The following is a 26728-nucleotide window of genomic DNA, read 5'->3' on the forward strand; positions in this document are numbered from 1 at the left end:
CACAAGAAAGACAAACTGCCTCTGAATCTGTAAACAGCTACCTAAATACATTCTATAAGTTGCTAAATTTTTTGGCCTGTCAGTCAATCCAGAGAAGTCAAACTATCTCATCTTTACGCCAAGTCGGAGGACTTCTACTGATACTGCATCTTCTCTACTTCCGGTATTGGCAGGAAATGTCCTGACTCCCACAGATAGTGTCAATTTCCTAGGAGTAATCCTTGATGCCAACCTCACCTATAAAAAACAAATCGAAGCTCAGTATTCCAAAGCACTGAGAGCGTTCTGGGGAATGAAAATTGATCTGTGCAAAACGCACAATAAGAAAATAATCAAGAAGTACCTCGCAACTTACTTCTGTAGTGTACTCTCCTATGCCGTGAAAGTTTGGTCGGCGGCACCACCCACCAGCCTCAGGAAACTATGGAGCCTCGAATTCTGGGTGCTGAAGTGGGCCAACTTGTGGTCGCACCAGATCTACACAACATCTAAATCTACTCTCTGTTGCAACCTGCAATATACGCCCATAATCCACAGAGCCCATGTGCTAAAAATAAAGTCATTCCTTCATCTGTGCTCAGCTAAGCATGATCACATCAACATCTGGAACACAGTTGGTTGGCGTTTGCCAGGCAGACATCTCCGTAGTACCCCCTCCTTATGCTCAAGGCTCCAGCGGTTACAGAATTTCAAAAGACACTTCCCAAATGTGACTCTGGACACTCTCAACTCGCTCAACATCGACATCGACCTGTGGTCTGTAGACAAGGCATATCGCGATGGCATCTTGTCCTATCTTACTGTTTGTAAAGGACATTTATGTAAGTGCCGATCTTAGTTAGCCGATGTCATTTCATGTTCTGCTCAACTTGTCCTTTTCCGCTGTAATTACTACTTCATTCATTTTTACATTTTGACTATTATCTTTGCTTTGATCTGTTAATTATTATTTAGTTATTATTATTTTTTTTTATTTATTTATTTTTTTTTTTATAAATCAAAATCACTGGTATAAACAACTAATTGTAAGATTCCTCTGGCTTTCTGTGTAAGGAATCACTAGTGTATAAAATTTATGTTAATAAAGAATCTTATTATTATTATAATAGTGATGTTACAGAAAGTGATAAGAATCATCCATATCAATGTCTGGCGTCACAAAATTTCGGCCGATATTTTTAAGGGATTAAGGAACTGTAAAAAATGTGTCAATTATGTGTGTTTTCTTTCATTCAAAAAGTCAATAAATACAAACAGTAAGTCATTTATCGTTCTTTAATACTTCTCATAATGGCTTTGTGCGCGCCAGTTTCAAACAGCTGGATCTCCGTATCCATTGAGAATTGGGCACGTTTATATGAACTTTTTTACTCAGAATAATCCATACTATAACCTCCCAAAATATTTACTATTCCTCCTCAATCACCCTTGATAATAAGGCACATTTAGAGGTTCTGAAAATTTTTAAAAATTATTACCTTAATCATTTCTTCGCGTGTAATTAGACCCAGCACGATAACAGCCTGTAATGAGCTCAAACCGAATTCTGATTAGCTAAATTGAAACACTTTACAATCTTGAGGCTGCGTATCCAAGACACAGGTGGCAAGGATTGTACGGTGATTAACTCGTGCCAAGTTTAACTCTTGATGGTAACTGTAAACAGTAGCTGTAATCTAATACCGGAGAACAGCCCTATAGAACGGTTACGATCGCTATCATTTCGCCCAGTGTGGAGATCTCGGTGGAGATCTACTTACACGGCAGATACATTTATGGGCTTTTTTTTTTTATACTGTGGCCGAGGGTTGCATGTTTTTATTTTCCTCACAGAAATACAAGTTTCCATCAAGCAAACTAGAGAATCGACAACGGAATAGATACACTTATATATCTGCTGTCGTTGTGGGTTTATTGGCGCATTGACAAGTATGGTATCGAACATCTTTATACCATATAAAATCTGGTGTCGGCGTATTATGGCCATAATATGCCAACACCATATTTTATTCCTTATGCAACAAAAAGATCAAAATTATGTAATATTTCTTGACTGCTTTTAAAAATTTAATACGACGTTCTACAATGTCCTGCCTATTCTCCCCGAGTACATGTGTATACCGTAGGGGTAGAATCATGAAATTCTGAAAGATGCCAAAGGTTAACCATCACTCTCTTTAATAGAATGGGCAGTCAATTATTAGGTGTCGAACTGCACGTTGAGTTTCGCAACTTTGACAATATGGAGAGTCATCTTTTCTGAGAAGGTAACAGTGGGAAGGTATGTATGTTCAATATGGATTCGGACAAGGGTGACTTACTTTTTTTCTCTTTGGTCGTACACTAGATATCCATTGCTCGGGTTTATGTTTGATTGGAAACAGCTTTATAGAAGTCAGTATTGCCATCACTGTTTTTTGCATGTTAGTTTAATACAGGATTTATTGTCAAAATCCTGTATTAAACTAACTTTATAGAAACAATACACTGCCCTACCGTTAATATCCGGACACCTGCCTTTAGACAGAAAAAAAGAGCTTTTATTGTATCATTTAATATTTTGTGCTGAAACCTTTTGCTTTTATGACGGCCTTTCATCGCGGCATACTCTCAAAAGCTTTTTATAAATGTCAAGTGATATGTTCCCCCACTCAGACTTTAAAGGAGCCATCAGTTCGGCCTTGATCTTTGGGCGATCTCGACGTGCACGTACCCGACAATCCAATACATCCCAAAGATGCTCAACAGGGTTCAGATCAGCACTCTGGGCTGGCCAATCCAACTTTTCCATACCCGTGTCCTCAAACCACGCTTACGACCCGAGAAGTATGGCATGGCGAGCTATCTTGCTGATACAGGTATGGGCCTCCCCCAAGTATTGCCATAATGTGGGAAGTGCATAATTGTTCAGGTTGTCCTGGTATTGAACAGCATTCATGGTTTTGTCGACTAATGGGCCTAAGGCAAACCAAGAAAAGAGCCCCATACCATGACATAGTTGGGAGGATAGCTGAATAATAGTCCATAATAGGCCATAAAGCTCAAAGGTGCAACCAGAAAATTTTACATTCTTCTTGGTCAAATTTGGTCGCACAGTATTTGAAAGATGAATACGCGAGGTATTTGAAAGATGCACACACTGAATACGCAGTATTTGAGAGATGTAATGCACACAAAGAGATCTTTGCATCTGCAAAGAAAAATGTGACTTGGGTGATAACATCTTGCCTCATTGATTATAAAGACTGCACAGGCTATTTGACTGTAATAATCCGAAGCCAGAATAGGGAAGATGCGTGATCTATCAAACTTTAAAAAAGGTCTTATCTTAAATAAATTTTCTGTTTATACTCCGGGACGACCAAACAGTCAGAGGAGTTAACAAGATAGACAGAATACAAGAAACAGCACCGTATTCAGCAGTCACGGGCTTGAACCCCGGTCACTCAAGGCACGTGTACTTAGGCACCCGCGCGCCTGACCACTAGGCTACGGCGGCCTTATCTTGAGTGCACGTTTAGCAGGAGTCACGATTCAAGGAACAAAAGATATGACTGGTTTCTCAAAAACATCCATTTCAAAGGTTTTTAACGAGTGGAAAGCAAGCGGTTCTTCCATATCTCAAAGGCTTAAACATATCATAAAAACAATACTTCAGGAGCGAAGCAGTCGTACTCTAAGGAGGATTTACGGGAAAATAGGACGTCCAGTGTGCAACAAATAACATTTGAATTCAACCAAGCCCACGAAATGCCCCATTTAAACTGGTACCATGCGCAGGAAACTGAAGAAACTGGATATTAGCAATCGCCTCCTATTCGAAAACCACTTGTTTCAGAGAAAAATAGAAAAATCAGCTACCAGTGGTACAGAGAAAGTCATGATTGGGCAGTGAAAAAATTCAAGAAAGTCATGTGGTCAGCCGAATAATGTTACCCTTTATTTTGCACTGATGATAGGCAGAGAGTGTGGCGAAAACCTCATGAAGCGATGGATCCTGCTTGCCTTGTTAAGATAACCCAAGCATCTGGAGGTGGTATGGTATGGAGAATGTTTCGTTGGCACGAACTGGGACCGTTCATACCGGTGGAAAGTCAAATGTCATCCAAGAAGTGCCTGAATTTGTATCAGATCTACTGCACGTGCAATTTTGCGCTTTTATCCAGAAGGTGATGGCCACTTTATGGACGACAATGCAACAGCGCATAGTGCAAGAAAGGTTCGGAGAATATGACACGGATTTCCACCATCTTCCCTAGCCCCCAACATAACATTCACCTGATCTCAATCCAATTGAGAATGTGTGGAATATGCTAGAGAGAGCTATTCGGCAACAAAGTCCCCTTCCTTCAATTTTTGATAATCTTTAATGCCCTTCACGACCAAAAAGCCAGGGGTTTACATTTTTACAGCCCTGAAAAAGGCCTCTGAGGTTGGGAAAATTCATATTTTAGCATTAAATCAGCTCACACACCAACCATAAGAATAAGTATTTACTGTAACTAAAATATTTACATATTAAAATAAAATAAAATAACTATTTACAAAAACTGCTATTATATTAAATTAAATTATATACATGTAAAAACATTAAAACTGTGATAAAATCCTTAAGATAAAATACACTAAAATAAACCGGATTAAAAGCGATAAAAACAATAAAAGTCTCTGGAGCTTTCGGAAGCATCGGCTTCCTTCCTCAGCAGTAACAAAACTTCCTGCAGCACGTCCATATATAACAGGCTCACGGTACCTATACATGTGGTGCAGTCGGCGCATGGTCTGAACTGGAAGCGGAAATAGCTCGGGAACGTGTTAAGCAGAACCGTTCATCCGTACTTAGGATGATAGTTTCAAACAGAAGATGCATACGCATACCTCTGTCCCTATTCATAATATTGTGGTCGGATGAACAGATTCGTAGGCTCTCGAGCCGTTTACGGTTCCAGAACCCATGCGCTCGATCCACGATAACCGCATCCTCTGGGGAAATTTGATGCTGCTTCTCCCAAAAATGTTCGGCCACAGCAGACCTATTGTAATCAGCGGTTTTTATAGCATTTTCATGCTCCCCCAGACGATCCTTGAGCCGTCGTTTTGTCTCGCCCACATAACATTCCCCACAATCCGGGCATTTTATCCTGTATACTACTCCACTACTCAGGTCCTTTGCTATTGGGTCTTTTACCTGAGACAACACTGTGTGCAACCTCCGCCCGGGAAGCTGCACACAGCGTGTTTTATAACCCCGCAAAACTCTAGCGAGATGCTCAGTAACGCCCGGCTAGTAAGGAATGTATGCGGTAGCCACAGGAACAAACGGTTCCTGACGGTTAGACTCTATTCCTTTACTAAATCTGTCTATGATCCTCTGGGGGTATTCGCATTTTCTAAGGTCTGCTGTGACTCGTCTAATTTCACATTCTTTGTCCTCAGAGGTGGTGCAGTGTGACCCTGCTCTATCTAGTAGAGCTTTCACTACACTATTCTTATGCTGCCCAGCTTGTGCTGAACTATAATGGGTGTACTGGCCTCTGCACATAGGTTTTTAAACACAGAAGTTTTGAGCCTAGGGCCTACCCTAGAGACCAGTACATCCAAGAAAGGAAGGGTACCTTCTGTTTCCACCTCTGAGGTAAATTGTATAAATTGGGAGAAGCTATTAAGCCAATGAAGTGCATCATCCTCTCTCCCCTTCTGGACCACGGTAAAGGTATCATCAACATACCTTTTCCATTTCTTTATGGGAAACTGACATGCACCAAAAACCCTGTCCTCTAACTCCTCCATGGCCAGATTGGCCACGATGGCGCTAATAGGAGATCCCATGGCTGTACCGTGAACCTGTTTGTACATAACACCTTGGTACACCATAGTGGTGCTGGCCAGACAAAGTTCCACACCCGAACAAATATCCTCTACATTTAAAAGCGATCTATTACTCAAAGAGACATCATTACTCAAAGATTTTCTAACACAATATATTCCATGTTTAATTGGAATGCATGTGAATAGTGACACCACATCAAAAGAAATCATGCTCTCGTTTTCATTTATAATCAAATCTTTCACAAAATTCACAAATTCTTTACTGTCTTTTATGACATAGTTGGACTGGCCCACTATAGGCGAAATCAATTTAGCCAAATACCCTGACAAAGCATATGTGGGGCTTCCTATAAATGATACAATAGGTCTGAGTGGGACTTCTGTCTTATGAGTTTTTGGAAGTCCATAAAACCTCGGGAGTTGACATCCAGTAGCATGTAAGAACCAAAAGGTCTCCCTGGAAATCTCTGCCTTTAACCAATCCTGTACCAGTTTATTAACGCGCCGCTCTAGGCCAACCAACGGGTTTCTCTGAGTAACTTTATACGTATTATTGTTCTGTAAAAGGTCCATTGCTTTTTTGTGATAGTCTTCTTTGTTTAGGACAACCGTCGATCTGCCCTTGTCCGCAGGTAAAACCACAATTCCATCGTCTCTTCTCAGTTCATTCAAGGCTTTTCTTTGACTAAAGTTAAGATTCGGAGATACTTTCTTTACCTGGCTCAAAATAACGGCAGATTTAACCCGGATCTCATTAGCTAGGGCCTCCGGTAGCTTGCTGATGGCCCGTTCAATACCCATTGCTATCTCCGCAATGGGAGGTTTGGGAGGTACAAGCGTAAACTTAGGACCTAAATTTAAAACTCCCTCTTGCTCTTCCGTAAGTTGCCTATTACTCAAATTGTAAACAAAATGAGTACTTCTATCGCTACGTTGTACTGTACCTTCTCCCAACAACCTATTAAACTTCATAATCTGCCTCTGTCTATAGGTATCCGCTATCCTAATAACTTTATCCAAAACTAATCTTCTAATGAGAGCCGAATGTCTGGAAGATACGCTACTACTAATAACATCCAGGTACATACCTATTTGCCTCCTAGTGTCTCTTAACTCCTCGTGTAACTTACGGATCCAAATATTCATGATCTTCCTTTGATAACACAAAGTAACCCACTTTAATCGGTCATCCTGAAATGGTGTTTTGACTCTAAAGCCATATGGTATAAGTCCATGCGTTTTGCATCGATGCGCAAACCTTCCAGTTCCGCTTCCAGTTCAGACCATGCGCCGACTGCACCACGTGTATAGGTACCGTGAGCGTGTTATATATGGACGTGCTGCAGGAAGTTTTGTTACTGCTGAGGAAGGAAGCCGATGCTTCCGAAAGCTCCAGAGACTTTTATTGTTTTTATCGCTTTTAATCCGGTTTATTTTAGTGTATTTTATCTTAAGGATTTTATCACAGTTTTAATGTTTTTACATGTATATAATTTAATTTAATATAATAGCAGTTTTTGTAAATAGTTATTTTATTTTAATATGTAAATATTTTAGTTACAGTAAATACTTATTCTTATGGTTGGTGTGTGAGCTGATTTAATGCTAAAATATTTTTACAGCCTCCCGAAACTTCCGGGAAAATCTAACAATTATTTACAAAAAAAGGTAATTTTACAAATGAAAACATATTTTGTTGCAGTTGCACAAAATTTTGCTGGAAGAATGGTTACATTTAGACCAAACGCACTAAAACACGTTACAGAATCTATGCCGCGACGCACACTTGCAGTTATTCGAAACAAATGCGGCCCGATTCGAAACCGAGTATCGGTTAGTCTTTTTTTATTTTCTCCCTCTTTTTTTTAGGCCAGTGTTTGTATATAATATAATGTAATATTATATTATATTATATTATATAATAATGCATATAATGTAATATAATAAAGATATGAGTATTACTGTTGATTGCCTGTACTCCCCAGTTCAGCAATGTTTGAATATAAATTCATCGTTAAGTATAAGCGGAACACGATTAAAGTTTGACAGTTACCTTGTTTAACTTAGCGAGGATTACACTGCGTATTTAGAATAACACACGAGTAATTCAAGTACGCACAAATATTTGAAAGAAAAGTCTTGCAGCAAATCAATAAAATCTAAAATGAGAAAAGTAGCAAGGTAACTCTTTGGATTCTCTTCAGTTTACTGCTAAACAAGTTTCGATAATAAGAAACTTGAGATGATGAGAAAATGGCATTCATGCCGATTATATTATTGTAAAAAAAAATCGGTTTATATTGCTCAAGGAGGAAAATTACTTTATTATATTTATCTGAAACAGAATGTGGTACAAAATAATAGCAGGATTTCAATTATCTACTATCTGGTAGCATTAACCTATTTACGAGAACAAGAATTTAATTTCGTCTGTGACCTTTAGTAAAAATAATCCAATGAATGGAAATTTATAGGAAGCATCAAAGATAATTAACATTTGTAAATCCAACAAATTCTCTTGAATGCAATGAAATTTATAATAGGGATAAAATTAAGCACAATTTCACAGGAATTAAGAGAATAAAAATTTTGATAACAGTATTGATTCAATTCTCATAGCAGGCACAACAGGGATCATATTAAGCAGAATATATTGCGATTCTTAACCGGATAAGAGCGGATAGTTGACGATCGAGAGCAGGAGATCAGTGCAGTGATCAAATTAGTATATAATTTTATTATGAGAGACTGAATCAAAAGAAACCTTGGCAGAACAAGAGAGGTCTTAAAACATGGCTTAGTCAGAAAACATCTTTCATGTTATGAGGTTTCTTCTATCATTTTCATTTCCCAACATTAACTGGGAGAGAACTCGACTTCTCGCTGATATACACTAATTAAATTTTACTATACCATTATCTAAATTAATTTTAGTATTAAAATAACATTTAACATTCAAACATTTAACATAAAATAACATTCAAGAAAGCGAATTTATTCTGCACCTGCATAAAAATTAGCTCCCTCTCATATTATTACCGTCATCAAAAATTGCCTATCTTTCTTGAATTTTTTTCAAATTCTTCGCCTCGGCCATCCTCAGAGGCAACGTGTTTCAGTATTTCATAACACGTGCCCGAAGATAAACTTCGGACGTAATCTAGTGTTACTGCATAAGATTTTCTGCCATCTGGTTCTTGCTTCGTTTACCAATGAGAATATTCCTCAGCCATGCATTTTACTAATTCCCTTCATCTACTGTACTTAACAAATTAGGTACCGACATTTGGACCCTTTAGTGGAACTGTACTTTTTAAACCTAAACGAATATTAAACTAAAAATTATTAAAAAAAATGAACAATATACTTAATGTAATATTAATTATCATCCAATTATACGCTTTTAAAAACATCATACATATACGTTACAACTTATAATAAAAATTGTCAAAATTTCCAAATAACCTCACTCATTTAAGTACAAGGGTACTTGAAAAAAAAACGGTTCTTTAGAAGAGCTCTGAAAAATGCAGCCGTACACCACAAAAGCCAAATGAAGAATCCAAAAATACTTCTAAACTAACATTCCCAAAAACAATAAACATACGTAAACTCGTATACTATCATACTAAATATCAAGGTACACTTGTAATTATAAAAAAGAAGGCGTGTGCCGAGCACGCGCGGTAGATGTTTTATGTGAAACATCCTTCGCGTGTCTTTTAGGTATTTCGATTTGTATATATTGATTACGAAATAAAACACCTTTTGTATTGTAAATAATTCATTGATATTTACAAAACTAAATTGAATAATTGAATTTCAGAAACAAAAAGAAAATGTTTACAAATATTCGTATTTTTGCAGTCATATGGCAATACATATATTGTTGCAATCATTCTTCTTGCAGTACTGACTGCAGGAAGTATGATTGTGACGTAATACTATTCAACAAATGGCTACAATCAAATGGGTTACAATCAATTAGGCTATTGGCTTGGATTTCGCTAATCTCTTAAAAGCCAAGGATGTTTTCACATAAAATAAAACATCTTTCATGCGTACAAGGAAATTCAAACGAATGGCGTTTAAATTTTGTATATCGGTTCACTAAAACTTGAGATATCGTAACGGTCACAAAGAATGCGTCACACGCCCTAATCACACTATTAGTGAGCGCTGAGCGCAGACTAGTAGTGAGTGCTGGAAGCGCCTCTGGAGAAAAACGTCACTTCCGTGACGAATTTTTCGTGACCGATCAGATTTACTCGGTAGATGCCCCCAAGGATGTTTCTCATCAAAAAAGTTTGGCCGTTTCAAAGATGTTTTATAATTTCTGGCAGAAAGCACCCGTGAACGCTTCCTTCATGAGCACTCGAAAGCACTCATGAGCCTCCTATAAAGCACTCGCGAGCTCCTCTAACGAAGTTTATCTGAAAGACAGTGATATTTCGTAATTTTCAGATGTTATTCACTTTAAACACGTTCACAATCTTCGCTTTGTGACATGAGGCGATATGTTTGAAGGCGTAAGAAGATCTTACATTAAACTGTAATGGCTTTAGCCTCCTCCCATAGGAACTTAGGCGACTATAATGGTCTCAGATTTTTAAAGTCTTTGCAGTGGAATCAACCGATGAAGTTACTAACAGCAAATTCTAAATGGGAAGCATTCAGGGAATAATCGTAGATGCTACTAGGCTCTTCATACCGACTAAGAAATACTGTAAGTCTTAGACGTAAATGGATATAAAGATAAGACTTGTTACAGAGAAGAAACATGCATATGCGCGTATGAATTATCAGGTGATTTTTTTTTTTTTTTTAAATGGTAGTTGTTGGCGCATCGGCTTCTGTGGCCATATTGCACCTCCCAAGGTTTTTGAAGTACTTTGATCCAAGCCCGAGGCGGGAATCGAACCCGCGACCTTTGGGTTGCCGGGCAGGTACTTTACCCACTCGGCTAGCCCGGTCGGCTTATCTGGTGATACAGAAGAGTATGGTAGATATAAACTTGTCTGTAATCAAGTCACAGAGGAGGTTAGGCAGACTACAAAAATCTCTGGCAAAGAATGCAAAAGAACGCAGGACTGACTCCCTTTACTTATGTTAACAGTACACGAAAGGGGTTGAATCACATTGGTCCACTTGGTGTCGATAGTTTAACTGTAAACGATCCTGCTCAGGTTGCTAAGAAACTGAATTTTGTTAGCAACCTGATTTTGCATTTCCATTCACACATGAGTAATTCTTTACGGAAGGGAGTTGCCAGAAGTTTATCAAACTCCAATGGGAAGTTAAATAATTTTGGATATGTGAAAGGAAAGTGGAACTGAAATTGTTGAAGTTTAACATAAAAAGGAGCCTAGGGAATGGAATCTTTCCAGTTATATTAAGGGAGGCAGCAAAGGAGGTAGGCAAACCCTTAGCCAAAATTATGAGAGCTTCTTTAGATTCAGGGGGGTCAAAGGGTGTAAAAGTACGAGACATGTTAAGACTCGTAATTACAGACATGCTAGCTTAACTTCTGTTCCAGGTAAAATAGTGAAGACAGTGGCTAAAGAAGTGATGCAAGACCATTAAGACAGGAATACAGTTATACTGCAGTTATAGCATAGATTTGTTAAGGAGCGATCTGGTATGACCAATCTGATTGAATACTATGACGCAATAACAATTATGATATCATATACATACTTGGAATTCAAGAAAACTTTTAATACTTTTTCACATAAACGACTGCTATAGAAATTGTAGCGTAGCATTACGGGAAAGTTACTGCTATAGAAAAAGACGTGGTTGAGTGGTAAAAGAGTCGGATTAATGGGAACTACTCTTCTTGGACTAATGTTGTTAGCTGAGTCTCCTAGGGTTCAGTGCTGGGTCCACTGTTTTCTATATTTATTATTATTAGTAGTAGTAGTAACAAGTAGTGGTGATAAAGGATGCAAGAAACAAGCTTATACAGCATCAGAAAAAAAAGCCAACTCCCCATTTCACTAGTCCATCCCCTCTAACAGTTTATCTAGTTCTTGAACCCCTGGCTTTTACCCGTGAAGGGTATTGTGTACGGCATGTGCGTTTGTATGCAGTAAAGAGTTCTTCTTCTTCTTCTGAATTTATTCAAACTACCCACTGCGACAAACACTAGATGCAAGTTAGTTCCAACAATCAACCACCCTCTAGCTGAAGGTAAATTTCAGCACATCCAACCTGCAAGCATCCTTCCTCAATTTGAGTTTATACCTCCTTATGTGCATAGTTTGAGCAAGAGGAAGGATTCCAATAGTACTAGGGTTACGCAAATTAAAGCCTCAAACACCTCAATTAATTTATTAGTGATGGTGATGAGGGAATATCAGGCTTGATGTCTAAGTTTACAGATGATACGAAGGCTGGGATGGGTGGCTAAACACAGTGATCAGGATTTGCTACTGCAACAAGATGTAGACAAATTAGGTATATGGGCTAAGACGTGGCAATTGAAGTTTAATATTGACAAATGCAAGGTACTTCATATAGGGAGCATCAATTGTAGATTAATGTAATGTGACAAGAGAATGAAAAAGACCTGCGTTACTTTTGCAATCAGATAAGTTCTTTGAGCAGTGCAAATAGACTACCCCAACAGCTCACGGAATTTTGTCAATGAAATGCAGGACCTTTATCACTAAAGGTAAGGAGGTGATTATTCCATTGTACGAGGCAAGATCAGGCCACATCGTGAGTACTGTATAATGCCTAGAGGCCTCATTTTAGGAATTAAAATGGATCTTTTTGAACATATGCAGTTAAGAGCGAGGGGAACAAAAGGGCACCAGGAAAGGCTTCAGTTCTGCAAACTGCACTGCCTGGAGACTAGACACCTGCGAGGAGATCTGATTGAAGGGGGTGTTTAAGGTTCTGAATAGATTGAGTAAATAAACGGATAATAATAATAAATTCATTGATGATGGAACACTTCCTCCTCAGACTACACATGAAGGGGCATAAATTCAAAATAAGAAAGAATGGTTGTAGGGTAGATGTGCGGAAATTTGCTTTCAGCCAGCTGATTGTAAATTGTTGGAACAAAAATCCATCTTGGAATTTTGGGGGGGGGGGTGATGCTGTATAAGTTTGGTTTCTTCCATCATTTGCCTTACTAATAATAATAGCAACATGATTTAAGCGGAAAAAAATAGAGCAACTTTCGTTAGGTCAAAACAGCTTCTCTTGTTTCCCGATCCCTCCCTCCTGCAGTGGAAAATGTAGACTTTGCCGCTTCATTTGCTGAGAAACCAGGAATAAAACTTAAAACATTGTTTAAAAAGGCCCATCTATTTTGTTTAGCTTCACTCAATTTAAATTGTAGGAAAAAAGGACAAAGGACGTGTGATATATGACTAATACTGGAAGTGGAGCATACAGCCATGTACACTGTGCTGCCACTTTATTAGGTATACCTACCTAGTAGCGTGTTGAGCCTCATTTAGCCTTCAAAACAGTCTGAATTTGTCTAGGAATGGATTGAACAAAATGCTGAAAACGTTGTGTAGGAATGGAGTACCATGAAGACATGAGTGTGTCACGCAGTTCCTTGTGATTCGACGGATGTAGATGATACGAAGCCTGCAGCGAACAGCCCTTTCCAGCTCATCCCAAACATGTTCAATAGGATTGAGATCAGCGGATTGAGCGGGCCACTGCAGCAAAGAAAAGTCATTGTCATGTTCCTGGAACCATTCCATAGTGATTCGGGCTGTGTGCACCAGCGCATTATCCTGCTGGAAGTAACCATCTGACTGAGGATAAACTGTCAACATGAACGGATGAACTTGGTCAGCAACGATGTTTAGGTATGATGTGGCATTCAGACGTGAATCTATGGGTATCAATGGACCCAACGTGTGTCAAGAACGCGGGTCCATGGATTCATGTTGTTTTCGCCAAATTCTGAGCCTTCCATCAATATGATGTACAGGAACTTCGACTCGTCAGACCAAACAACTGTTTTACTGTTTTCCAATCATCGATAGTCCAGTGCTGGTGTTGCTGTGCCTACGGAAGGCGTGCTCTATTGTTCTTCATTGATAACAAAGGTACGTGATGTGGCGCCGTCGGCTGTTGTAGTCCATTCGCGACAAAGTGCGACTAATGGTCCGTTGCGATATTTTGTTTCTGCGCACCAAGTTTGTATTCTGACGTGATCTATAACATTGTGGCTCGTCTGTTTGCTTGCACAATTCTAGTCATCCTCCTCTGACCACTCTCATCAAACAAGCGATTTTCTTCCACAGGAGTGCCGTTGAGAGGATGTTTTCTGTTCGTTGCACCATTCTAGATACATCCTTGAAACTGAACTTTTCATGTGGTGCATGAAAAGTTCAGGAGAACTGCCGTTTCAGAGATGCTTTGTCCAGCACGCCTTGCACCTACTACCATGCCACGCTCGAAGTCCGTTAGATCACTGCTTTTCTCCATCTTGCTACGCTTAATTGATACTAGACAGGTTGTTCTGCTGCATTTATACCCACAACTGTGACTTGCAACGTTGTAGGACAAACCATTTGTGTGCACAGTAGGTGTGTACCTAATAAAGTGGCAGCACAGTGTATATGGCTTGGTCACTTTATCACGACCATTTCTAACATAGTGTACCGCCTTTGACCAAATTACTGTTTGTTTGTTTGTTATTTGGTTTTTAGGAGCATTAGAAACTAAGGCCATATTTCTCCGAGAATATGCGGTGGTCATTCCCTGACCTTTCCGCATCCTCCGTATTTGGTGGTGATGACGGGCTCGAACCCCGGTCTAAACAAGAAGCGTGTGCTACGCACTACTGCTCCTTCCCAACTGGCTATGGAGGCGCCAACCAAATTACTATTATCCCACGACGTGGCATGGAGTAAACATGCATGCATTGTTCAAAAGTGACATGGGGAATGAATACTGACTCATTCATACAATTTGTAGAATGTGGTGGGCAGAGAACTGCGCTGACGAACAAGATGTTCCAGTTCATCCCACAGGTGCTCAATGGAATTACGAACCGGGAATTAGACTTTAAGAAGAGATGTATGGCTGACTGTAAAGTGAGTTCTTCGTATAATATGCAATTTTAAAGTGATTCTTATCTTCCCAAGTATGAAATTTATGTCAAATGATCCGTCTCATCGTCATGGAGCTGATGATCACATCTACTGATCTTGAAGGTTACCAGGTAATCTTTTATATTAATTTTATTTAAGACTGTTGCTAAGAATATACAGCTGGACTATTGTGTTGTGTTGTGTATAGCACAACGTCAAGCTAATCCCTTCTCTGTACGTTGGAAGGGCAAGGTCAAAGGTGTGCCTAATACACTAATTCCCAAGGGTAACCTGCTAAAAGGAGGTAAAGTTAATCTTTGTCTCCAGCTCTCTCTCTCTCTCAACGGAACACTCTTTTGGTATAGCCTTATCTTCGATCACGCGCTTCGTGGAAACTGAACTTAAAAGCTTTCGAAACAGAACACAACATTAAAATGACAAACAATCCAAGTATCTGCGCAATTTGTAAGGTGAAATCAACTGTATTTCTCAGCTGCCTTCTGTGCAAGTGGGGTTTTTGTAAGCCATGCACCTCCACAGTGCTATGGAAATTGAATAAAGAACGGCGAAAAATGTGGACATGCGATCTATGTAATAGAAACAGCGTAATCAATGTAGATAATGAATCTGTAAATCCACGGAAAGTAGACAGCAGCGTCCTAACCACTGACTCGATAAATCCCCATCACTGACGTCATTACCCCCTGCTCAACCTCCTCATGACTGTGGTATTAACGACAATGGAACCAAGATGGCGTGTAAGGAATCCAGCACACAAGCCAGTATGCTCGAAAGCCAGAACTTCAACCTAGACCAAGTAATCATCAATGATTTAATACCTAGAAGCCTTACAGACATCATCACCGAGCACACGAGAGAGTGTGGAGAACTATCACAGCCCTAAAAACAGATAATGCAAGGATCATGTTAAGCAAAAGGGAAAGAATGTCTGGAAACGTCACTGACCTCTTCTCGGAAAACCAGTTCCTACGGGCGCAAAATGTAGAGATCCTCCAAGAAGTATCCCAACTGAAAAGCCAACTTGGAGTATTTAAGAGCATAACCGTGAACTGTACCCCTTTGAAACCTGGCCGAGAGATAGGACTTACGTTTGCCTCTTCTCTGCCAACCAATGAAATGAACAAAACCTCACCATTCAGTTACAGCAGCAGTCCAATGATAGCCCCTGTCAATCAGTATGGGAGGACACAAAAAGAAAGTGATGTACCTGAACACCATCACATTGCAGCACTGACAAAGAACCCAATGCAGAATCAGAAAGAAACCTATAAAGAAGCAACTGATAAAAGTAATGTTGAGAGTGAAAATCCTCCAGCTCTTTCAATAGCAGGTCTAACACGCACCACTCGCCAAAGCGACGCACCAAAACCAAACCTCGGATGGATCCATAATTATACCTGCTAGACATCCCAATTATGTTATTAAAAACTATCATGAAATCCATATGGAAGTTCATTGTCATACTGACTCTGGCCCACACTCCTGGGCTGAGGTTGTCGCTAGGCGATCCCTTCACGCATCCAGAGGTAACAAGACTAAAGAAAATTACCAAACCCAAGGGAAGGACCGCAGACACGAATAAACAAGAGATCCAGACGATCACATATAACTAGGACAGCTCCAACAAACTGGCTCCAGTCCAGCGGGAAAGCAGCACATATCGACCAACAGCTCACTCGCAGAAGCCTGTTCATTTCACGATTGGCTCCACAAACAACCACAAAACAGGTTAAAAATGGCATAAAAGAAAATCTAAACCTATCTGTTGAAGTATGCCAATTGCCCACAAAATGGCCTTCCTATTCATCTTTTAGATTAGATTGAAACATAACCCAATACAAAATCTTGATTCAGCCATCTGCCTGGCCTCGAGGACTCCTCATCAGGCCCTTTTTTCAATCCCCCGCCTTAAGGCATCAGTAGCACAGTGAAATACTGCATGGTCACATTAAGGGTACAGGTAACCCAACTAGCTGACTCAGCACGGAAATCGTGGATGGAAGACAATACACAATTCCTGTGAGAATATCTCAAAGAGACATCTCCAGAATAAAAAGAAACAGACCACAGAGGCAAAAAGTACTAAGGAAGATTCCCAGATATAATAGCCTGGCCCTCTTCTATATAACTGCCTGCCTGCCCGTAGCATCCGTAATAAGCTGGAAACTGTAGAAGAGCTTTTTACTCTCACACAATTATGATGTGCTTTGCATAACAGAAACTTGGCTTGACCATAATGAAGAGGATTTTCCATTTGCAATTTCGGCTGGTTATAATATGATTCTTTGCTCCCAACAGGACAAAAGAGGGTGTGGAGTGGGACTTTTCTATAAAACACCACACATGGTTGTAACAACGAATTACAAAAGCCATTCTAATAAGTTCGAAGGACTAATTGCGTCATGCCAATTTAAATCAGCCCGCATTGATATTGCAGTTATTTACACATCCCCAGGACCCAATGCTGAAACCATCGACGAGATAACTAATTGGCTTATTCATGGGCTTCGTCCGTCGGCAAGGCACGTAATCTGTGGAGACTTCAACTTATCCACTCAACTTGTGCATCTTCAGTCAAGAATGCTAAACAGCCTTCATCCATTAGGAATCTATCTAATCAATCAGTTCCCAACAAGGGGTTACAATTATCTTGATCTTGTGCTATCATCAAGCGACTGTGAACTTAATTCAATAGCAGAAACTGCCTTTCAATCTGATCATATGCCAATTTTCATTAACGTGTCTTTTCCGACTCCAAACCGGAGTCTCGACTAGGGTCCACACAAAGGTAATAACCAGCCCGAAATTAATCAACACTAGTAAATCCCTTGAAGCAGCCACTGCAGTTCTTTGGAATGCACTTCAGCAGGGTGATAGCCAACTTGCCTTGGATCTGTTGACTAGCTGGCTCGTCACAATTTCCAAATTTGCAGCCTCAAAGAAAATAAGGATCTCGGAACGCACGAGAGGATGGTGGACCCCTGAGCTCAGCAACAGCTTTAAGATTAAACAGCAACTCCACAAACAATGGAAAAGAACAGGACAAATCCCAGACCGAACTGCTTACTCTAAAGTACGAGCAAGCTTCAATCGACTCAAGTCTCAAGCCATAAAACACAACGTTGAAGTCACACTATGTAAAGGTGCCCCATCATACCAACAGAAACATTGTGATCTCTCCTGACAGCTCGATCCTAATGTCTGGATGGACTTTATTGCACGATTTCAGCGAGGTAACCATGAGTCCAGTGATGTTCCTCTGCTTGATAATGATGTGCCCAGAGATGCACTTGCAACCATCTTAATCACAAGACACGACCTTATATCTGAAATTAATCAATTGCCTGCAACTGGTACTGCAGGGATTGACGAAGTTCCACAGTTTATAATAAAATGTTTGAGTCCATATCTAATTGATCCCCTCTTAACAATTTTTAATAACATATTAAAAGGAGAATTTTTTCCCTCCAGCATGGAACGTGTATTCCGTCAGGCCACTCCCAAAGGTCTCCCAGCCAACTGAAGCCAAGCACTTTAGACCCATCTGTCGCTCCTCGTATTTACTGAAGCTGCTTGAGAAAACAGTACTGAAAACGCTTACCACACACATCCTCCCTCACAGGTCACATCAAATTCATTATGCGTTGCAGGATAGATCAACAATTAGCGATATGACCACCAATGCCATCCTTGGATCGTTTGAGGAGAAATAAGAAATTGCTATCACATGCCTGGATCTACAAGCAGCGTTCAATAATGTCAACATCCCTGCCTTGCTTAAGCTCCTTCAAAATTTCTATCATATCACAGGCCAAGTATTGAAGTTTCTGACATCTCTTCTTCAGAATAGAACCATCAAAATGTCCATAGGAAAGCAGACATATACTAGGCAAATACAAGCAGGCGTTCCACAAGGGGGGGGTCCTGTCTGGACCCCCCTTAATTAACCCGCCATAATTAACCCGCTAGTACACAACAGACCAGATATGTCATCATATACGGATAACTTGAAGCTCTTAACAAAAATAAAATCAACCGATAAAGCAATAGACACAACAGCAGCAACCATCAACAAGACTTTATCAGAAATAAAGCAGTACCTCATGAGATTTGACTTGCAAGTCAATCCTGCAAAATCCGCCATCATGGTTTTCTCACTGAAACCCACACCAACAATAATTCAACCTGCGATAGACGGAGTCTTGATCCCCTGCGTCGAAAAGCAGAAAGACCTGGGTGTGACCTTTGATCGAAAATTAAGATTCCATCATCACATGGAAGAATTCTGTGCAAAATTCAACAGGAAACGGTGGATTGCCAAGCAGAACTTGCTACATATTCATAACACCAATCTGATAAGAACGTATATCAGGACGATGATCTTTGGAGGTATGCTGTATGGGGTAGAGTTGTGGGGCTCGGCCTCAGACAACGATCAAACCATTGATCGCCGCGGAATACTGGCTCCTGAAGTAGGCTACCTGGAAGTGTCATCTCCCACCAGAACTTCACACAACACCGATGGCCAAAGCACTGAATTTAACCAGATTCGCAGCCTTAATGAACGAAAGAAGACTAATCTTCACCACCAAAATGATCACTGAAGAATCTCAGCGCCCAACATTTGGGACACCGTGTGCTGGAGAATCCCTCAACCAGCACTCCGCTCTACTCCCAAGCTTCTTGCTCTTCCGTCAAGGTTACATTTTAAAGATCGGTTTCTCCCTTATCAGAAGCTCCATCTAGCTCAGTCCTTGGACGCCGACCTGTGCAAAATCGTCGATGACTAAAAGTACAGACGACGCATCCTCGATTTGCACGTGTGTTCCACAACCATCAACTGATGTGAGATCGCTCCGGCTCGGCAAGAATTTCAGGGAAACTTGAATTCAAGAAAACTGTCATGTGTTATTTTAATCTAATGTATTACTGTTATTATATTTTATTTTTAACTAAATTCAATCTGCTATTTATTTATCCTATTATGTATTTATTACATTTCCGGTGAGATGATATCTCTGCCGCTTGTTAACCCCTGCCTTAGTACCGTGAAGGGTTTGTAAAGATAGGGTACCCGCGTGTACCTAGGAACCTTACAATAAAGATCATATTTATTTATGTAAGATGTCTGCCTTGTGCTCCTCACAAACTATTCTTGTACACATTTGACATTATGGATGAAATTATCAAGAAATTATCCCTGACAAAGAGATGCAAAATTCCAGGTTTACCTGATTCGCAATGAACTAAAGGTATGCCAAGCATTCACGGTACCCTCCAGCGGGTTCAAAGTACCACGGAAATGGCATGAAAACGTGCTACACTCCATTACACTTCCTCCAACTAAATCGGGACGCATCGGACCATATATAACTTGTGTCCAATACTCTTGAGTACACTCTTTGCATTAGTATTAGTATGCCTAAATAATGCAACGACGCAACTTTTACTGCATCTTTGAATTTTATCATACCCTCCACTTTGGCCACCTTGGAAAGAATTTATTGCAATGATCTACAACGTGCTTCTTGGAGGTTAACTTCACGAGGTCCAACCTTCTGCTACTCTTTGTACACCCTGATTTTGTCTCTCCTACAATTAAGAATAAGCTTTCCCTATTCATTTGATTTCCTTAAGTTCTTCCCTAAGCTCTACAAAGCTTACCAAGCTTTGTAGACAGCGCCTTCTCGCTGTTCTCAATATGGACAGCGATTTGCACCATTAATCTTTACAGCGCTTCGTAAATTTTATATCTGACTATATCATAATTCCTAAATATTTTCGTCCAAAATCACTAACTTCTCTCAGACTAGATTATAAGTAACTCCTTGATTTCTGTTTCTTCGGTGCTCATTACCTTTTGGCGATGTCACTTGTTTTTAAATACCAGTCGTTGTGGAGGAAAAGTTCGCTCCGCTGTGAGCATTAAGACCATTTCATTAACTAAGTAATTTAAACCAGTCTTTTATTTTTATAAGTTAATTCTTATTAAAATTACTAATTAATATAATTTACATTGTTTAATTATTAATTCAATAAATTCATTCATTTCATATATTCATTAAATAAATTAAATAAGTTCATTTATTTATTTTCCATTTATTCATTCATTTCCCATGAATTTAATAATAATAACTTATTATTATTATTATTATTATTATTATTATTATATAGTGCTATTCCTCGAAAGTATTGCAAGTCGCTATAGATTGCTGACTGCTACAGATAGACATGCTATAGATTGATGATACCTCGTCAGTTGCTGCTCTTCAATAGACGGCGGGCAGGAAGAACGGTTTAATCGTCTGCATATCAGTAGACAAGTTTTAAACGGCAAGCTGCTTAATAAATAAATACATTATACAGCATTTTGCAAGAAGAATGTTCAATAAAAAAAAAGTTTGTAACTTGAAAGAATCTGTGTGTTCCTTGACAGAACTTCGTAAGCATCCCTGCTGCTTCCGCTTATGGAGTTCTGCCAAAATTATCGGCTGGAATGTATTTGTACAGAAAGGAAATATCTCTACAATAAAGAATCTGTCCGAGTAAATCGCTTACGAATACATGCAGATTTAATAAGCGTTTCAGCTTCCACTATTAAAAGGTTGAAAGCTAATATTAAGTAAAAGGAATCGTCTTAATCGTCTTGGCAGGAGCCGCAAGTACGATGAGCGACCCAACCCCATTGTTAAGGATCAAGGAATTTACACTATCATAGCTATAGTAATCTTCCGCATGCTGAAAGCACTGCCTATTATTGGGGAGTGCTTTGGACCACTCTCCAATAATAGGCAGCAATATTGTCTTATCTATGCAACTTCAAATTCTCTTAAAATCTTCAAATGATCATAATTTCGAGTCCCTACTAGCAGCTGAGGTTCCTACGATATTTGTACGAGATATTCCGTGGGATAAAAAAAATAACATATTAATCTTTTTTTGCACCGTTATTTTTTCGATTGTAATTAATTTCTTTGCTATGTTTTTTGATCCTAAGGCGTTCAGGAGACGATTTCAGTCTCAAACCCCAACCAGTTTATATTAAGATGAGTTGTTACATTTCAGTACATCTAATCCAAAAATCATAAGATATAAACAGTGTTTTATTTCTTTAATATATTTACAGTTTTTGTGCTATATACTCAACGTAATGAAATTAATGCATGGTTAATAAAAACAACGTTAAGTTATTAGACTAATAATGAAAACTTTTGAACACTACGGTGTCACAGAGCAAAATGAAAAAAAAAAAAAAACAGATTCTTTTTCACACATTATTTTAGCTGAAATAAATTACTTGTATTAAAATTATGAAGATTTTTTAGGCACTGTAATTTTGTTTCAGGTAAGAAGGAAGTGTCCATCTGACATACCTACAACCACAACTGAGCGATGTCTATCCGATTGTTTGCTGCCTTACTATGTGCCTTCGTTATTATTTCTCTAAACTTTAGTGAAAGCACAGCAAAAGATATCAAGATATGCGGAACAGGGTTAGCTAACGTACTGGCTTTAATCTGTGCCACCAGGGGCGGTTTCCACACTCCAGATGGCAACGTTAAGGCCAGAAGATCCGGTATGTTTTGTGTGTTATTTATTTATTTTTTTTTTTAAATTAAAGGTTAGACGAATAGCGAAGTTTGTTCCTTTAAAGAATTTTTTTTAATTTAAAACGTTTCCTAGCTTTACTTTTATATGTTGAACTGTCACATTACACTGCATTCGTAAAATTGGTATAGCTGTATATACCAATTGACCAATTGATAAATTGGTATAGCTGTATATCTGAATTGATTAATGAATAATACAAGGCTATCCTTTTTTGTCTGTAAAGCAGGAGGAAAGAAACTACTACTTCAATAGAAAGTTTTCTTATAAAAATCAAAGTATTAATAAATTAGATGGTTGATTTATGAATACCATGAAGTATGAATGTCATAATCATGATTCATTCTAGCTTAGTTGTTTATTTTTATTCTTGTACAGTAAGAATAAACTTAGTTCTTTATTTTTGTATAGTAAGTTTACAATTCGTATTTATTAATTCTAAACATATCATATCAGTTAAATTACCATACTTTTTTAGTATTTTATTCTACTACCTGCGAATATTGCATCAATATTCTTCCTAGTTAAACTTAAGTACAGTAGTTATGCAACGTTTTAAAGATTACACAACTCTAAATTTTTTTGGCTGTTAATTAAGCTAGTAATCTAATTTATTTGGATACACCAATATTGGAATTAAGCCAATTAAAAATTTGTACGGATTTTATATTGTTCGTTTATTCATTTTATTTCAGTCGTACTGGCTCCTACCAGACATCACACGTATCTTCTTCGAGGTTCTCCCTTTAGGAGGACTGTAACTCCAGCAGGAAGCGTTTCAGTTTCTCATGACGGAATAGTAGAAGAATGCTGTAGAAAATCATGCTCTTTAGACACGCTTGCGAGTTACTGTGCTACGCCAGAACCACATGTTAGCGGAGAAACTGACATTTTCGAAAGTCCAGCAACTCTAGTGAATGAACCAGCTAGTGGCAGCGAAGAAAATGAAGAAAATGAGAATGGACATCGGGTAATGTATTTATCACTTACATAATGTTCTATGCAGCAATTAATACAGTTAGTTGATGATTTTCCCAGTTGTTGTTGTTGTTGTCGTTATTGGGTTTTTAGGAGCACTGATGACTAAGGCCATATTGCTCCGTGTATATTATCTGTAAATTGCGTGTGTTCTGAGGTCGATTTTCTATTTTGCTGGACAAAAAAACCCGAGTTTCCGGAAGAAAAACCACTCTCGCCTGAGACCGACTAACTCAGCCAAGAAAAAAATCCATAAAAATGACCTATAAAAATTCCTCCAGTCATCAAGGGATTTTCCCAGTGTTTCCCAACGAGGATGGTGCCACCTTCATTTAAATCTCAAAGGGTGGTAGGAAAAACTACAGAGCCGTATTGAAACCTAATATTCGAAAATAAATATCAAGTCTTTTACAATTATACTTAAAGTCATACGAGTCCAACAGATTTTTGCTGTAAGGATAGCATATGGTGTTTTGTCAATGAACAGGCAGTTTGCTCTGGCAGGAATAAGGAGTACTGCATAATGGTCTGGAGATCTCATTTAGGAAGAATGTAGAGCTGCTGGAGCGGTACAGCAGCAGCAGCTGGAGCGGTACAGAGAAAGGCAACGAGATCGGGAAGGAGAAAAAAGGGGTGCGCTTACCAAGAAAGACGTCAGTTCTGCAAATGCAGCGACTGGACACTAGACACCTGCGAAATGATCTGACTGAGGTGTCCAAGGCGTTGAATGGATTGAGTAAGCTTAATGCTGGTAGGATTCTTCCTCTTGCACAGCCTACGCACATGAGAAGGCATAAATTCAAATTGAGGAAGGATGGCTCCAGAATGGATGTGCGGAAGTTTGTCTTTGCGCAATGGCTAGTAGAATGCTGGAACAAATTTCCGTCTGATGTTTTGGAAATAGATAGCTTGAATAAAATCAAGGATAGGTGAAATAGGAAGGTACTACAACAACAAAGCATATTATACTTTGTTGTTGTTGTTAACAAAGCATGTTCAATCTGTTATATTGTAACAGATTGAACATGTGAATCTTCTAGGCTTGTCTACTTACAGCACTGGAATTAGAGTAAAACGTTAACCCGTTTTTTCCGTTTACAAGTAAACCACTTGTGACTGAAGAACAAGAGTATCCACCACGAAAGATAGAGTGCAGAAAAGGCGTTTGTGAGGGGCAAAGTGATAGCATTTGGGAAGTCTAGAGAACATCCTGTTATAAAAGTAACTGAATTTGCTAATCGCCGATTTTTCAGAAAGAATAGCAACTGGATTTTGCTCAGCAATTAGAAATGCTGAGAGTTGAAATCAACAAAACAAATCAGCGGAACAGTTTTGGTCGAAAGTCTGTACAAAGTGATCGTCGACAAATATCGCATTTGGTAAACGAAATACGATTTCAAACAAAGCAAGAACTGAAGCTGCTGATGTTGTTGTAGCGGGTTTTATGCACATCTAACGCCATATTGCTCTGTATATACAATCTGTAAATTGCATGTATTCTGTGGTCGATTTTAAGTTTGCTGAAAGAAAACGCCGAGTTTCCGGGAGTAAAACCGTGCTACCTCGCCTGAGACCGACTAATTCAGTCGCGTTGTAAAAAAAAAAAAGGCCCATAAAAATTCCTCATCGACGGGACTCGAACTCAGGTCTTTTCCACTCGGTGTGGGGATGACGGCGATTTTACCAACTGTGATTCTACCACAAGGGCAAGAACTGAAGCAAAAGGTTAAACAAGGACGTTTTCAGCTGATTTCTAAGAGGACAGCCCGAAAAGAATTTCAAAACATTGAAATCAGGAGTAAAGTTCTCCCCCCCCCCCCAAAAAAAGACCAATGTTAACTGCTGTGCATAAAAAAGCCCCGCTGATATGGGCTAAAAGGCATAAAAAGTAGATTTTTGATTTGTAAACTGTGATGCGGTCTAAATAATCAAAATGTTGTCTATACTCTTGATGCCAGTCACCGGCATCAAGCGTATAGGAAGAGTAATGAAAGAATAAGAAGAGTTCAAAGGAAGAGTAATGAGGTAATTCATCCGACTGTATACAAGGTTTCCTACATGCTAGTGATGCTTTGTGGATGTTTTCACTATTATGAAGCTAGTATTTAAAGTAGTCCCCCTTCCTTAAATACCAACCAGGTTGAATCGAGCTGCTTATACAAATATTCTGGATCATCCAGAATATTTGTGCCTGTTATTGAACATTTGAAGGACACTCATGATTTCGATACTTATATATTCCATGAGAACTGTCCGGTTCATAAGGCCTCTACTGTTTTAAACTGGCGCGAGGAACACATCAGTGAATGACTGGGCATTTAAATTGGCCAGCCCACTTACCAGATTTAAATGTTACAGAGCAGAGTTTCCAACCTATGGTCCGCGGATCAATTGTGCCACGCGAAGAACTGTACTCCAAAAAAAATTAGTTGTTTTGGACCTCGCTTCCTTTTATGACGAACTGAACTGAAATAACCAAGTAAACTGCTTTCGTTAAATGTAGATAAAGTAAGTAGGTGTAAGTAAATGAGGTAGTCCCCACAGCGTCCACAGAGTTAAAAATGTTGAAAAACGCTGGTGTAAAAAACGTATGGGACGGAGAGTGAAATAAAAAAAAAAAAAACATTATCCACGAAACCTGAGTGAATTATAGGCCCAACTGTTTTCATAATTTCCGTTTTCAGAAAATGATTTATATTGAATATTGACATAAATTATTTAAGTAGTCTAGTTAAATCCATACCTAATTCATGATGTGATTCGTGCTAAAAGGGGTCACACATTAAACTGAAATTACACAGATGAATAATTTTTTGTCATGCGTCTGTCTTAAGGTCTAAGTTATTGTATAAATTAATTTACAAATAAAATAAAATTTAAAAACAACTAATGAGTAAAATATATACGAGGATGTTTCTTTTTTCTCAGATAAGTAAATATCCCATTATCACAATAGATGCTGAAAGAAAGTGCCAGCAATATTCAAAATGAATGATGTAATGAATCCAATTTCATTTGAATTTAGGTTCAATCCATCACCAACAAATACACTAATATCTATGGGCTTATTGTGCGAACAACGCTTTTGGAATGAATGTTTTAGAACGCTTTTAGAACGCCTTCAACAAAGAAAAAAAAAATGTTCCTTCGGTTTTAGGTATTACCTAAAAATGAAGCATGACAATCAAGTGAACAAGGTGTTCTACTTTCGTGATATGAAT

At 38.9% G+C, this 26728-nt stretch overlaps 1 protein-coding gene across 1 annotated transcript in view; it reads left to right on the forward strand.

The window, feature by feature from the left end:
- Positions 1–26728, forward strand: part of LOC150084518 (insulin-like) — an 82085-nt gene that overhangs the window by 47265 nt on the left and 8092 nt on the right. The window contains exons 2-3 of the mRNA XM_090375270.1: positions 22267–22497; positions 23225–23499. Coding sequence (XP_090231396.1) covers positions 22314–22497; positions 23225–23499 — 459 coding nt within the window. The 5' untranslated portion in view covers positions 22267–22313. The remainder of the gene's footprint in view (positions 1–22266; positions 22498–23224; positions 23500–26728) is intronic.

Source organism: Mastigoproctus giganteus, chromosome 6 (genome assembly GCF_048544385.1).
Source record: "Mastigoproctus giganteus isolate SK-2022 chromosome 6, ASM4854438v1, whole genome shotgun sequence".
NCBI lineage: Eukaryota > Metazoa > Arthropoda > Arachnida > Uropygi > Thelyphonidae > Mastigoproctus > Mastigoproctus giganteus.